The sequence below is a fragment of the Balaenoptera acutorostrata genome, chromosome 21 (assembly GCF_949987535.1).
Source record: "Balaenoptera acutorostrata chromosome 21, mBalAcu1.1, whole genome shotgun sequence".
In the NCBI taxonomy this organism is placed as follows: Eukaryota; Metazoa; Chordata; class Mammalia; order Artiodactyla; family Balaenopteridae; genus Balaenoptera; species Balaenoptera acutorostrata.
Window position 1 is genome coordinate 30196948 of NC_080084.1, and position 14666 is coordinate 30211613.

General features: G+C 39.7%; 1 protein-coding gene across 1 annotated transcript in view; it reads right to left on the reverse strand.

Annotated features, from left to right (window-relative positions):
• CSMD1 (CUB and Sushi multiple domains 1) overlaps window positions 1-14666 on the reverse strand; it is a 1828277-nt gene that overhangs the window by 267904 nt on the left and 1545707 nt on the right. The window contains exons 24-25 of the mRNA XM_057537433.1: window positions 7579-7770; window positions 6984-7110 (exon numbers count right to left, since the gene is read on the reverse strand). Of these exons, the coding sequence (XP_057393416.1) occupies window positions 6984-7110; window positions 7579-7770 (319 nt within the window). The remainder of the gene's footprint in view (window positions 1-6983; window positions 7111-7578; window positions 7771-14666) is intronic.

The following is a 14666-nucleotide window of genomic DNA, read 5'->3' on the forward strand; positions in this document are numbered from 1 at the left end:
ATGATATAACAAAATTTAAATATAGATAAAGAAATGGCCATTTTTCATTCTAAAAAAAATAAAGTCAATATGCAGACACCATACCACTAGGTAGGGAAAGTTTAAAAATTGATTTTAAAAAGTATCATCCTGAAGGAACTGTTAGTCATTTCAGACACAGGCATGAAAGAAAAAAAAACAAAACACACTTTGCAATGCACAGTGTCACAAGCTTTAAGAGATGTGAACAAAGCATCAGGTGTGTTTAATTCTGCCTCAAGATGTCTGGGAAGGGCCTCGTCAGGCAGAGAGAAATAGGAAGGATAATTCAATAAAGAGGATGAGACAGAAAGTGACTAAACAAATACATTCATTAATATGCTAAAAATGTAAAGATACAAAAGTTACAAATATAACAAAAAATGATGCAAAGATTTTTTTTTTCCTACCAGACTGGCAAAGATTATAAACACTTTATCCAGTTTCAGTGACAATGTGGAGACTCTACCTTTCCATATGCTGTTGAAGCCATTATCTACTCTCCATAAAAGCAATTTGGTAATGACTATATAAACTTAAATGTGCATACACAGCAAGTCCAGCTTTAGAAATTCATCGTAGAAAGTACCCTCGAGGTGATATATTGGGAGGATGGTAGCATGGCTGATAACAGTGAAAAACTGAAAACAACCCAAATATCCCAATAGGGTATAGTTTAAATAAATTATGGTGCATTCAGGCAATGGAATCTTCTTCCATGACTAAACAGAATGAGGTGGAATTACAAGTAAGGATATAAAACTTTGACCATGTTTATTGACTGAAGGAAATCTTCAGAATAATATTAAGGCATGATACTATTTTTCAAAAATAATTAAACAAGTAGATAGATAAATCAAGTTGTATATATACGTATGTATATATATTATATATATGTGTGTGTGTGTGTGTGTGTTTGCATAAGAAATTATAAAAATATATACCAAATTTTAAACTGTAGCTATCTTTTGTGTCTAGGATTATAGCAAACTACTTTTCTGGCTTTTTATCTTTCTGCAACACTATTCCAGTATTTCAAAAATTGGGAAAATAAATAACTTTGAATGTCATGACAATGAACTCGAATTTATTCTGCACATAATGAGCAGACAAAATGTGTATTTTTTAAAAGGGGGCAAGTGGTATGATCAGCTTTGTTTGATAGAAATATTTGTATTAAGATACACAAAAATGTCTCAACCATTTGACCCAGAAAGAATTTTCCTGGGAATTTATTCTAAGGTATTAATTATAAAAAGAGGCAAAGCTTTACTTGCAATACTATTTGCCGTATTATTATGTATAATACTGAAAATTAGAAATAATGTAAATAACGAACAAGAGAGACAATATTTAATTATAGACACCCACACTGTAGAATATGCAAAGGTCCATGTAAGACGTATGTGAACATGGCAACAATGATGTCCAGTACGGGGATGATGCATGCCTTTCTTTTTCACACTTTTGAAGATGTGTAGATATACATTCACTTTTCAGCCATATGGAATTAATATTTTAATTGAAAACAAATGAAACATGTGCCTTAGAGTGGGAGCCGTGGTTAAGAGGCAGCCCTGCAGGACGGTCAGATAAGAGGCCCAGTGAGTCATGCTGGTCTGGACTAGGGAAGCAGCAGCAGTACTGGTGGGGAAGCAGCCCTGGGGGCTCCACGTAGAATTACTGAGACGTGTGATCACACAAGTGTGGGAAGGAGGGAGGAGCTCGTGACACTAAGAGGCTTGCCTGGATGTCTTGCTATGTAGTGACGACCCTACCTCAGAAGGAAGGAACAGCAGGGCAAACACTGAGTCCAGAGAAGAACACAGACTATTTTCAGATGAGATAACAAGAATGAAATTCTTGTTGAGGGGTTGACCTTTTAACTGGGCCCCCAAAGATGGCAAGAATCTGGAGGTGAGGCAACAAGGAGAAACTGGGTTGGGGAGCACAGGTCTAGAGAGCAGTGATGACAAGGTTGGGACGGGAGACTCATACACGCTTCATCTGTGCCGAAATGTAACGTGCATACGAGTCGTCGGAGGTAAACCTGTAGGGGACCAGACGCCAAGTCGAGAGGGTGTTACAGTTCTGGTTAAGGAGCTTATGTTCGCTGATTAGCAAAAGGGTGGCTGAGAGACGGGGAGGGTGGAGGACGGATTTGGAAGGCTCACTGGGAGAGGATTAAAGTAAGAGCAGAGTAACGGGCCTGGGAAGTAGGAACTGGGAATCACAGATAAGAAAAAAGACAAGGGTAGAGCTGACAAGGATTTGGCTTGCATGCAACTAATTTTTTCTCAGAGCCTATTATGAAGAAACTTAATGTAGTTCACTAAAAGAATGCTGTGAGACATATATTAATACCTGTTTGTTTGTTTTTTTCAGTTGGGAAAATACTGGAGACTGGTGAGGGAGAAACAAGGAAGAGCAGAAGATAATACTGAAAACTAAAACCTCCAGCCATTTTGAGGAAGACAGGCATTAACAGAAATAGGGAATAAAGAAGTAGAAAGAGGCCCGGGGGATGATGATACTCCTGAAATCGGCGTGCCTGCCGTGTGCCTGTGAGGCGCTCATCCCTGGAAGAGCAGCCATCCCGACGCCCCCACCATCAGCTGCTTCCCCTAAGCTCCATTTAAGTGTGATTGGAATTTCACTTCCTGTGTTACCACTTTTCAATTCTTTCTACACTTTCATCTTCAATGGCCAGCTCCCTTTTTGATTATCCGTGTTTGTAAAATGCCAAGTGGGTTTATCACTGGGAGACAAGGAAGCAACACAAGGACACGCTCTGCTGTCTGTGGCTGAGCTGAGCGCAGCAATCCCCCTCGGGGAGGCGCGTGACGCGATCAGGAACTGGCTGCGACGTGCGTCTGTTGTTTATGCAGAGATCTGGGAGCTGAAGGGCTAAAAGAGAAGTCTGTCCTTCATGCAATTCCTCTGCACAGTACGTCTGCACAGGCAACTGAACTCTGAATCCTGTTTCGGGGCACTGGCGTCGTTTAGCTGAAGCGGGGTAACTGAAATCACCTGCATGAGGATCTTGCGCCGTGGCGGGTGCCTGCAGGGTTCTCCCTCTCTCTCACTCTGCAAGCAGCTGGTCGGGTTCCCTAAACCCAGCAGCTGCTCCCACAGCCCCAGCTAAGGAGGGCCGGAGTCCAGCCTCAGACACTGGGCCGACTTTGAAGAGCTGCTGCTCTCTTTTCTTTGGACGGCTGGAATTCTCTTGACTGGTTATTTCCTCACATTACCCACAAAGATATACGGGATACCCCGCTGTGGTCCTGACAGGAAAGGCATGTTTGAGGTGCTTGGGTTCTGGGCCCCACGCCTGTCCATCTTGTCAGCAAAAGACTCCCGACTCATGTTCCCAGCACATTTACTACATGCCGACCTCACATTTGTAGACAAATGTCCAGTGAGGTGGAATCATTTGCCCGTCCTTCTCCTCCTTAGTCTGTGTCTCACAGCGATCTTGAAGGTTGGTCAAAAATAAATTAAAACATTCCTAGATCTCCAAACCACATCTCCCCCGATCTTTCTACAGCCCATCCGGCCAGATGCGGTGAGATCAGGATCACATCCCACATTTCACTTTCTTTAAAAGTCTGCACGTGGACAGTTTTGACAATCTTGATACATTTTTGATAGGCCTCTAATGTTTTCAATACTGCATGAGCTTTTCTAATAAAATCCTCCTCAACTACACCTCCAAATGCAATTTCCTGGGAACAATTAGGAACAGAAATACTTTCAAAGTGAGTTTTCCAGACAATTACACCTGCAGAAAAGCAATTAAAGCCAGGGAACAATATACACATATGATTATGAAAAACATTGCCTTGATGTTGCTTGCTGAAGATGTTTGTAATGCTATTCCCTTTATTGTATAAATTACAGCTGTGCTCAGCAGTGAAATACACTGGGTCTCTTAGACACATGCTTACATATAACTCTTAATGTGGCTAAATTTACTGCAGTGTCTTGTGATTAGACTTTTAATTAAATTTAATTCTGGTAACTGCTTTATAGTATGTATGTTAAAATTACAAACCTCTTCCAGACCCAAGTGCCCTATAACAAAAACTATTTTGGGGTCTTCTATTACCTCGAACAAAAAGTTACAGCAATATGCAATCAGAAATTGCTTTGGACCTCAAAGAAATCAAAATAGTCCCAGTAACAATTGGCCTGAAGTGTTGAAACCAGACCTTTTATAATTTCCGAGATCTTGTTGCTTATTTATTCTTTGAGAGTGAAAAACACTGACATTTAAAGAAATCGTAATAGAATGTATAGTAATGAATTCCATTTATATTAAGAATTTTTAATACTTAAATTAAACCCTGGGCTCATGTTTACATGACTGATGTATTCCTCATTTTCAAGCAAACGATGTAGATAATACTGGCTATGATACCAATGAAATAACTCAGTAAACAAAGCTAAAGAATATCCAAACTAAGACCAAGCCCTATTTTTCTTAGCATCAGTACCATTTTAAGCCTAAAATTGTATATTATGTACTTTTAAGTATGTTATTTTCCAAATTGCCATACTAAAAATAGTACATATTTTCTTAATGAAGAGAAATCACCAGAAACATTTTGGGATGAAGTTGAATACTGATGGAGTAAATTAATTATAAGTACTGATGTTTGCTTCTTAACTTCCTTATTACGAAGGACTTTATGCCTTAAATGAAAAAGATCTGTTTACAAATTGAGTAACTTGAAAGATACGTACAAGAAGAAAAAAATTCCCCAAACAATAAAGCGGTATAGGCAATGTCTTTCTTTTTCTAGAACATTAACAGTTAAATGACAAAGTCAGTTCATGATACAAAAGTTGTACATTTTTTATTACTTCAACTCATTCTTTATTAATGTCTTTTCTCTTTTCTTACTAAAATGTTAATGAAGTATTAGATTCACCTGCAAAGAGTGAATTCATCACTTGGTTTGCATTAGGGGAACAAGTGCTCTTTCTAATTCTTGGGAAACAAATCACAAGGAGATGTGTAAGAAATAGAAAATTTTGAAATCAGCCTAAAAGGAAATATATCCTGTTTATGTAAAGTCATTTTATGAATCACAGATGATTCCTAGGATTTTTCAGTCAAATTCAGTGTAATGGCTTTTGGATTATTCAGATCAAGCATTCAGGAATTCAAAGTTAAGAAGTAGTATTTAATGCTATTTAGTTTACTGGATAAGTGACTATGTTGATTTTTATGAAGAATACAGACTCTTAAATTCTGTTCTTCAAACATGCCTTATTTGTGTCCCAATGGATCCATAACTACCTAATTAATCATTTTTCTTAATGACACAAGTTAATTTTTAAATGAGTTATTATAAAATAATGTTTTTGCAATATTTACATGCTTTAAATTCCTTCCCTTGCTCCTTGTACACAGTAAGAATATTTCTTTTGGAGGGTTTGAAAGTGGTAATAGTTTGTGCCATGTCCGTTTAACTCACTCCTAAGATGTAAATGTGATCAAACTTCAAGAAAGTCTGGTGAATTTCAGGGAGGATGGAAGTCACCTGATGAGAGACAGAGCATCACTGAATGGAATCAGCAGGTCGCCTCACTCCTCATTGTCCCGTTTTATTTTTTTACTAAGTTATAAAGTTGCAGTATGATAAATTTACTAAGTTTGCTAGGCAAACCTTTTGTGAACAAGGACAAAACCCACTAGTTCATAAATGTTTTCATATATCCACTTGCCCCAGAAAGAGGTTTCTGCTTTGCACCTGTCTCTTCCAGCTTCTTCACATATGTAAGAGTTGAGTTGCCTGGATTCTTTCAGTCTTTGGTCGGTGCAATAACACAGGGCAGAGGAAAAGGATCAGAACCATGTGGATTAGGGCTGTTGGGAGGCGGGGCACAGGGTTTTTTAAAAAATTAACTTTCCGGGGAGATTTCAAAAGAATACAATGAAAGAGGAGAGTTACTGGGAGGAGAAAAGGGATTTTATGAGGCGTGACTAAAGAATGTACATTCTCTCCTTGTTCATCAAGATCTATAATTAAAGAACAGCTTATTTTGAAATTACTTTTTGCTTTATGTACTGTGGTTTTGACACAGCCTTTTGACTGGCACATGGAGAATTTACTTTCAAAAATTACTTTTTGTTGGTTTACTTGTTAATTAAAAAAATTACCATCATTTAGGACTATCGATTGAAATAGAGTAATACTTTCTGTTGAAATGTTTGCAGAATTATCTGAGATTTTTCATGACTTTCTGTTATACGTGTAACTTTAGTTGGAATACTTTCTTGGTCTCCTTCAAACTTACTTTGGAATATCATAAAATAATCACACACCTCTCCCACCTCTATATGCAGAACCTTTTCAATATAACTGATTCTCTTCCCATTAAGGGGTGGATTATATTTCTTCAACCTTTATCTTGCCCCTGAGACCTGCTTTGGCAGATGGCACGTTAGCAAATGTGATGCAAGCAAAAGTTTGAAAAGTCTCCATCTCTTGCTTCTAAGAACCTTCTACCATCATTAGTTTCCTGAAGGAACAGAACCTGGAGTGGAGAGATCCCAGCCTTTAACCACCCAGCTGAGCCCCCGAAACCTGCATGAGGCCCTCCTAGACCACCCACCCCAACCAACCAGAACTGCCTGGGCAACCCACAAAGACATGAGCACATAAATCATCGTTTGCAGCAACTAAGTTTCAGGGGCCCGCTTGTTATGCAGCCAAAGCTAACTGAGGTACTTACTTTTTTTATCTTTACTATAGATGGCTTAACACAAGTTTTCAAAGGAATACCAAAGTGAGCATGCAAACCAACAAAAACCTTGGCCATGTGTTTACATTTTCTTCTTTAACTCAGAAACTTAAATCTAATAGTGGGTAATAATGGATGTACCACTATCTCCCCTACAAGAATAGGAGCCATGCTTCTATTCTCAAATCACTGAAACCCAATAAAACAAGTACCTGATGGTCTTTCCCGGGTCCGCCTCTACGACCCAGGTACAGTGGAGGTTGTTGTCGTATGGAGCGGGGTAGCCAGGAGACAAGATGCGTCCTGAAGTGGCAGCGTGGATCTGACCGCCACATTCCGCTGAAAGGGATACAGGAACACAGGGAAGTTTACTCCAGGCATTAGAGGCTTCCTGTAACTACATTTAAAAGCCCAAACCATCACGTCTGTGTTGTACACACAGGAAGACAATCACAGCCATCTGTTTGTCCCTGTCATTGCTTTTCTTTACTTGTTCCCTAGCATTATCTTGATGGAAAGGCAGTATCCTCTGTGAAAAGTCAAGAGAATAAAACAGTGAAACACTGTGTTATAATTCTAATAATAATTCTGTGCATATAGCCTCAATAAAATAGTACTAGGAGATCTGTCTTTCCTACCTAAAAAAAGAAAAAAAACAAACACACACACTCACACAAATATTAGGAATACATAAAAACCCACACTGGAGAGAGAGCAGTGGAAATCCTTCCCCCTTCCTCTGTAAGAACTAAGTCAGAGCACACGCGTGGGCCTCCAGCTCTCATTGTGCACTTGTAGGTAACTCACCTACACAGGAGGGCAGTGGTCTGTCCCACACTCTCCGGTCACCACTCAGACAGGTCAGAGTGTTGCCGCCGTGCATGGTGTAGCCTGGGTTACAGCTGTACAGAACCACCGTGTCCGTGAAGTGGCCTTCATCCCGGATCCTGTAGCCATAGCTAGGGATCCCCGGATCCTCACATTTCACTAGGTCAAAACCTATGAGAAAGGAAGGAAGGAATTAGTAGAAAAACGTAACAGTGGCATCTATATTGGCGTTAAAATATCGATGAAATAGACCAGGTTGTCAAATGTCCCTTTGAAGTGTAGAAAGAAAAAGAAGACTGTGAATTTAAAAATGGGGAAATACATGTGAGTCTTGATTGGGTTTATCTGTTAACCATTGGTTGTTTCTTGGGGTTTGATGACCTTATTTGTTCCTATCTATTGATATACTTACAAGTGAAACTGAGCAGGACCATGTCCTCCACCTGCCTTTTGTCTGTAGAAAACTTTAGCCAAAGAAAAAGTTTAATAGGAGAAGTGAGAAAATGCAGAAAAAAAGGAAAGCATTCAAACAGGACAAAATAATAACAGTTTAGTCATTAAGCAAAGTCAAGGACCTTTAGTTCCTCATCAAGGGCTATAGATAATATTCAGAGTCACATCCTTTGAGCTATTATGTAGATACTGAAACCCCTACCAGGCGGAAGAAGTTAACTACATCATGACCAGACTGCAGCCATGACACAAGCTGCCACAATTCCGAGAACTGGCCTCAAAGAAATGTTAACAAACTGACCCTGGAACTGAAGACTAACTGTACTTAAAACAGTCAAGGGCTTCCCTGGTGGCGCAGTGGTTAAGAATCTGCCTGCCAATGCAGGGGACACGGGTTCGAGCCCTGGTCTGGGAAGATCCCACATGCCGCGGAGCAACTAAGCCCGTGAGCCACAACTACTGAGCCTGCGCGTCTGGAGCCTGTGCTCCGCAACAAGAGAGGCCGCGATAGTGAGAGGCCCGCGCACCGCGATGAAGAGTGGTCCCCGCTTGCCGCCAACTAGAGAAAGCCCTCGCACAGAAACGAAGACCCAACAAAGCCAAGAATAAGTAAATAAATAAATAAATATTTGAAATAAATAAATACAGTCAAGCTATCTCTAAAAAAAAAAAAAAAAAAAAAACAGTCAAGATGACGCTGATCATGACCAATTTCAAGATGACTGTCGGAGCTGACTGTGCTGTTTCTGCACATAGCTCCCACCCTCCGCCTATAAAAGCTCTTGCCCACTGGTTGTCAGAGGGCAGTCAGCCTTTGGATACAAGTCCACCTTATCCCCCAGTTACCAGCCTCTGGAATAAAGCAAACTTTCCTTTCCACCAACCTTGCCTCTCGAGGATTAGCCTTCAAGTGGCGAGCAGCTAGACCCCACTTTCAGTAACACAAGGAGAACCTTTATTCCAAAGAGTTCCAAACTGTCATCAGGTAATCCATATGTCCAGCCAGCCTTCTGGATTCTCCAGTGAGCTTCATGTATGCCTTTCCTGTGTCCACATCCCCTCTTTGTCACACCTGGGACCTTCCAGGAGGACCACCCCTCGCCGCCACCCGGTGCTTATCAGGGTCTTTACTGCCTGTGCTCATTCAAGCCCCCGCCTCCAGGCCCACTTCCTCTAAAACTCCCAGATCTCAAGCTTCTCGGGAAGTTAACAAGTCCTTTCTGCTCATGGGAGCTGGGCTCTCTGTCCCACCTGCTGTGGTCCCAGGGGCCAGGGTGAGAGGCTCCTAAGTCCCTCCGTGTACAGCAGAAACCCCAGAATGAATCATGGTAATGACTTCATCAAGCTAAGCTCTGAGACTCAAAGAAATAGATGATATAAATGAAGATTTAGCTTCTGCGTTACTCAGAACCGTACATTGCTTTTGCATGAGGCAATAATTTAAGGCCATCTGTGAAGACAGTTCTACACTAACAAATCTCTCTCCTCATATCATGATGCAAATTTTGACCATTTAAAAAAGTAGAGCTGGAAACTTGAGGGACCACATGGGATCACATCTATTTCCACCTAACTTTGACTTTTTCCTTTTCACAAAAATAAACAAATAAAATTTTAAAAAATGAACGTGTGATTTTTGCTAAGTCTGCCTGTCAAATTTGCATTCTGAGTGCTTTCCATTGAGGAAGATATACCTTTAAATTCACACTATCATTTACCCTCATAATATCTACATAATCAAGATTGAGTTCTTCAGGTTTGTACATGGGAGGGAAATGAGTACACACTTGGTAATCTACATACAGTTGCCAAGAAAAGTTTCCTTCTTTACAGTTTCCTTCTATAAAATGTCAGTCTTTACCTACTGTGCCTTTACAACAATTCTGTTTATCTATTTAAGAAATGCAAATAGTTGTAATTCAAGATGCCCAGAAGGAGGGACTTCCCTGGTGGCACAGTGGTTAATAATCCACCTGCCAATGCAGGGGACACGGGTTCAATCCCTGGTCTGGGAAGATCCCACATGCCGCGGAGCAACTAAGCCCGTGAGCCACAACTACTGAGCCCACATGCCACAACTACTGAAGCCCATGTGCTTAGAGCACGTGCTCCACAACGAGAAGTCACCGCAATGAGAGGCCCTCGCACCACTATGAAGAGCAGGCCCTGCTCGCCGCAACTAGAGAAAGCCCGCGCACAGCAACGAAGACCCAATGCAGCCAAAAATAAATAAATAATTAATTTAAAAATAATTTTAAAATATATTTTTTAAAAAAAAGATGCCCAGAAGGAAAGTGCGTAACGGTATGTCAATTTCAGCATGAAACAAAAGGATATTTTAAATTGCCACGAAGGGGATCAGAATTAAGGGGAAGGGTCCCAGTCACATAGGGTTTCAGGACTCATGCAAATATCTGACAAAGCTAGTCTGACGCATAGTCCCAGCACCACCGGGAAAGGAAGACTTTAAGCTTCTGAACTCACTTAGGACAAACCTCCACCCTTACTCACGTGCTGCAGACTGCAGGTCATTTAGCCCTAGCTTCTCTTTGTACAGAACGGAAAGAGGAAGCAAATCTTTGTTGTTACTGCTTTACTTGGTTTGGGGCTTGGAAGAGACAGAGCAGTGCTTTTGAAAACACCACTGCCCATGGTGACAAGGACGGGAAGCCACCGCTGGCTGGAGCAGAATGACAAGCTGGGAGTGATGGCTGGAGTAGGGCTCCACTAACAATGGTAATAATAACCAATGTTTCAACCTGTTTCACCATTTGGAAGTCACATTAGGTATCTGAGTATCAAATGTCAGTGGTGCATAAAATTGGACATATGCAGGAGACAAAACCCATGTCTCAAAATTATGAACAGAAAGAGTCAAACATCTATCCCTTTTGTTTGTACCCCTGTGACAGAAACCTGGGTGAAGCAGAACCGACATGAGAGGTGCCAACCTCAAGTGCTAATGCGGCCATGCAGGTCTTACCAATGCAGAGCGAGGCCGTGCAGGACAGCAGCCCAGGAGACGGTGACGACCTACTGTCCTGCTGAAATTCACACTCCCTCTGACCCAAGCTTCTGATTTTTCTAGGAGCACCTGAAACCTGGATTTTTTAAGTTTATAAAATGCTTGTTGAATAAATACCTATTTTGAAAATGGAGATGTTTAAAATCCGGGATTAGATTGTGAAAGCTAGATGTAAATAACTTTAAAAGAAATTGATAATTTCTCAGTTTTTGGTGAAGACTGAGACTCACTTCTGAAAAGTCGGCAACATTCCATCTAATTTTTTAAGACTAAGCTTTGAAACACACAGAACTTCTGAGGATGATTAAGGGGTGGACAAAGAAATGGTCCAGCTGACTTGTCCGAGACCTTTTATTCTGACAGTGAATTATTTCCTGGTTACACAGAAGAGTTTGTTATGAAAGACTGTCCTCCCTGGAGATTGATGCCTATGAAAGATAATGAAATCGATTTTCCTGGTGATTTACGTGCTGTCTCATTAGCTTATAGCCATCCACTCCACAGATAAACACTCATGCTTAAAGGTTATCCAGACTTTCCAAGTTCAGAGAGCGTGGCTTTTAAAGTTTTCCATCAAACAAGTTATCCAAGTTCTAAAACCCCCAATTCTTATATTAAAATTAGCTTGAAGAAACGTTTTCCTCTGCCCCAAAACCTGCATTAAAACCTTTTTGGAGGAAGGAAGGAAGAAACATGGAAAAACGAACAAGTAAACAAAGATGTACCAATAAAAATGACTGCTAAACTTTGTGTTGAATTATTATAAAAATGTCTGTTTTATTGCTTTTTCTATCACTCAGTCTTGAAAGATTCTGTTTTTTTCTAAACCACACCTCATCATGCAGAGTTGAGCCAAGCTATTTTTTTTTAGCATCTTTATTGGAGTATAATTGCTTTACAATGGTGTGTTAGTTTCTGCTTTATAGTAAAATGAATCAGCTATACGTATACATATATCCCCATATCTCCTCCCTCTTGAGTCTCCCTCCCACCGTCCCTATCCCACCCCTCTAGATGGTCACAAAGCACTGAGCTGATCTCCCTGTGCTATGAGCCAAGCTATTTTTGAAAGGGCAGTTACTCTTCCCACTACCAGCTGTCCTGTTTTTCTTATGATTCCATTTATTGTTTTTTCAAAAGATCAGTTAAGTCCTTGACAATATCGTGAAATATGTTATTTTGTAAAAAGTCCTACACTTGATTCCTAAGTGCCTGAAGCGTCTAGACCTACCTAAAGTCATTATATGCAATATATTCCTCTTCTTGTCAGAAACTTGAAAAGTGTTTATTATTTTTATTTATTATTTTGATATTCCCAAGTTTAGTTTTCCAACTCAGTGAAGGGAGCTTTGTTTGCTCAAAACTTCCGACAGGGTTTAATAATTCATGCACAGTTACAGGCAGAATCATAGACATTTATTCCTAGAGGAAGCATTCAATCAACATTTTGAAAGGACTAGAGAAGGATCTCTAGAAACCCCAAATTTGTTTCTTGCTGCTTGTGCAGTGAACCAGTTTGATGCCTGGACTCAGTCCGTCCACATGCAGTAGATACACAGCCCCTCTGCAGCCTCTCTCTTCACGAAATGAATGACAGTCATTTCAATTGAGCTCTGCTTGCTATGTGGTTAGGGTGTAATATTATCATCGTCTCTTAAAAATTTCAACGCTGCTTTTAAACATTGGTGAAATAAGTTGAATCAATGTATAATAGCAGAGTTCTTCAATGACAATATAAAGTTCTGTGCTGTTATTTTGTGTCCCTTTCAGGAAAAATATTTTTCTGTGGTTATTTAAAAATCTCAAAAATTATTTTCTTAGATTTATATATAAATCTACAAAGATAGTCCTCCAAAGAAGAGATATTTCCATTTTAACTTGAATCTAAAAGACTTTAAATTAAAAAAAATTTTTTTTTTAATTTATTTATTTTATTTATTTTTTGCTGCGTTGGGTCTTTGTTGTTGAGCGCAGGCTTTACTCTAGTTGCAGCAAGCGGGGGCTACTCTTCGTTGTGGTGTGCAGGCTTCTCACTGCGGTGGCTTCTCTTGTTGCGAAGCACGGCTCTAGGTGGGTGGGCTTCAGTAGTTGTGGCATGTGGGCTTCAGTAGTTGTGGCTCATGGGCTCTAGAGCACAGGCTCAGTAGTTGTGGCACATGGGCTTAGTTGCTCCGCGGCATGTGGGATCTTCCTGGACCAGGGATTGAAACCATGTCCCCTGCATTGGCAGGCGGATTCTTAACCACTGAGCTACCAGGGAAGTCCCTGAATCTAAAAGACTTTAAAATGATCACTCTTAAGGCTGCTATAGAATAATGGTTTAAAAATATAGAGAAGTTATCCTTTTTTATCTTGAAGCCAATAGCCTGCCATAAATCAGTGTACAAATACAGATTTTCTGTATTTTCTTTAAGCCGTAGAAATGTTAAAAAGATTAAATCAAGTTATTTGTTTCAAAACATTACCTATTAAGAATTGCAATTGTTGCTTCAAACTATTTAGTAATTCTAGTTCTTTCTGTTTTCCACTGATTTCTTCGTAGTCACATAAGCAGCAAAGATGCTCTGAACAAAATGTTCTAGTCAAAACAAGTTCCCAACATCAGGCAGATGAAAATCATTACTCCATCTCTTTTGCGGTAATTACCCAGTCTTAATGTTTTTAAGGATTAAATCCTATATCTCTTTAAAGTCTAACAAAATATTAGTTTTATAAGAGACTTCCACTTAACTCTCAAGTGTTTGGACCGTTTCTTATCTTCAAAATCAAGCACTTACGTTTGAAAAGAAGCTGCTGTAGACTTAACCCACTTCATACACCCAAGATGAACCGTGAGGGTCGCAGTCATGTGAATTCTTCATCCTCCATCCAAGGGACTCTTGAGAAATTACCTTCATGCTCAGGTGAGCTTTGAGGACACGACTGATGAAGAATCCCTATCATTTAAGAATCTCTGATATCTTCTCCTATGAACCACTGATAAAGCCTTGCATGCTTATAGAAACATTATCTCATAACTTTACCTAAGACTTAATTCAACTTGAATAATGTACTTCTTTGTAAAAAAATAGAAAGTTAGTAATCTAAGAAAGGTTGCCACGTGCAAAAACAGCAGCAACAGCTCGTTTTCATTCAGTAAAAGGAGAACTGTACCCGATACTTAAAAATTCCTTTTTATTAACTTCCTTTATTTGCAGTTACCTAGAAAAAGTTGTATTCGGGAGGAGAGCACTGCTAAAACTAATTTTTGTGGTTCACGTGAGAAGTTCATTAACAGGGAATTTCATGAAGTATTTGATTAACTCATGTTTTTAAACACAACTCTCATTATTTAAGAATGAAATTCTGGGTGAAGTATTTGTGTGTGTGTGTGTGTTTGATTTTTAAATTATTATCTATTAAATTATATATCTGTGCTGTTTGTTCAGCCATGTCTGTTATTGATTTCAAATTGTTTTTTTCGTTCAGCTACTTTTTTTTTTCATTTAATCCATTTCTTTTCCCCACATGCTAAGTTTTATTACTGCTGCTATTATTTTGTGATTATGTCAGCCGCCCCTGTGGAAAGACACTCTGAATTTTCCCCAAA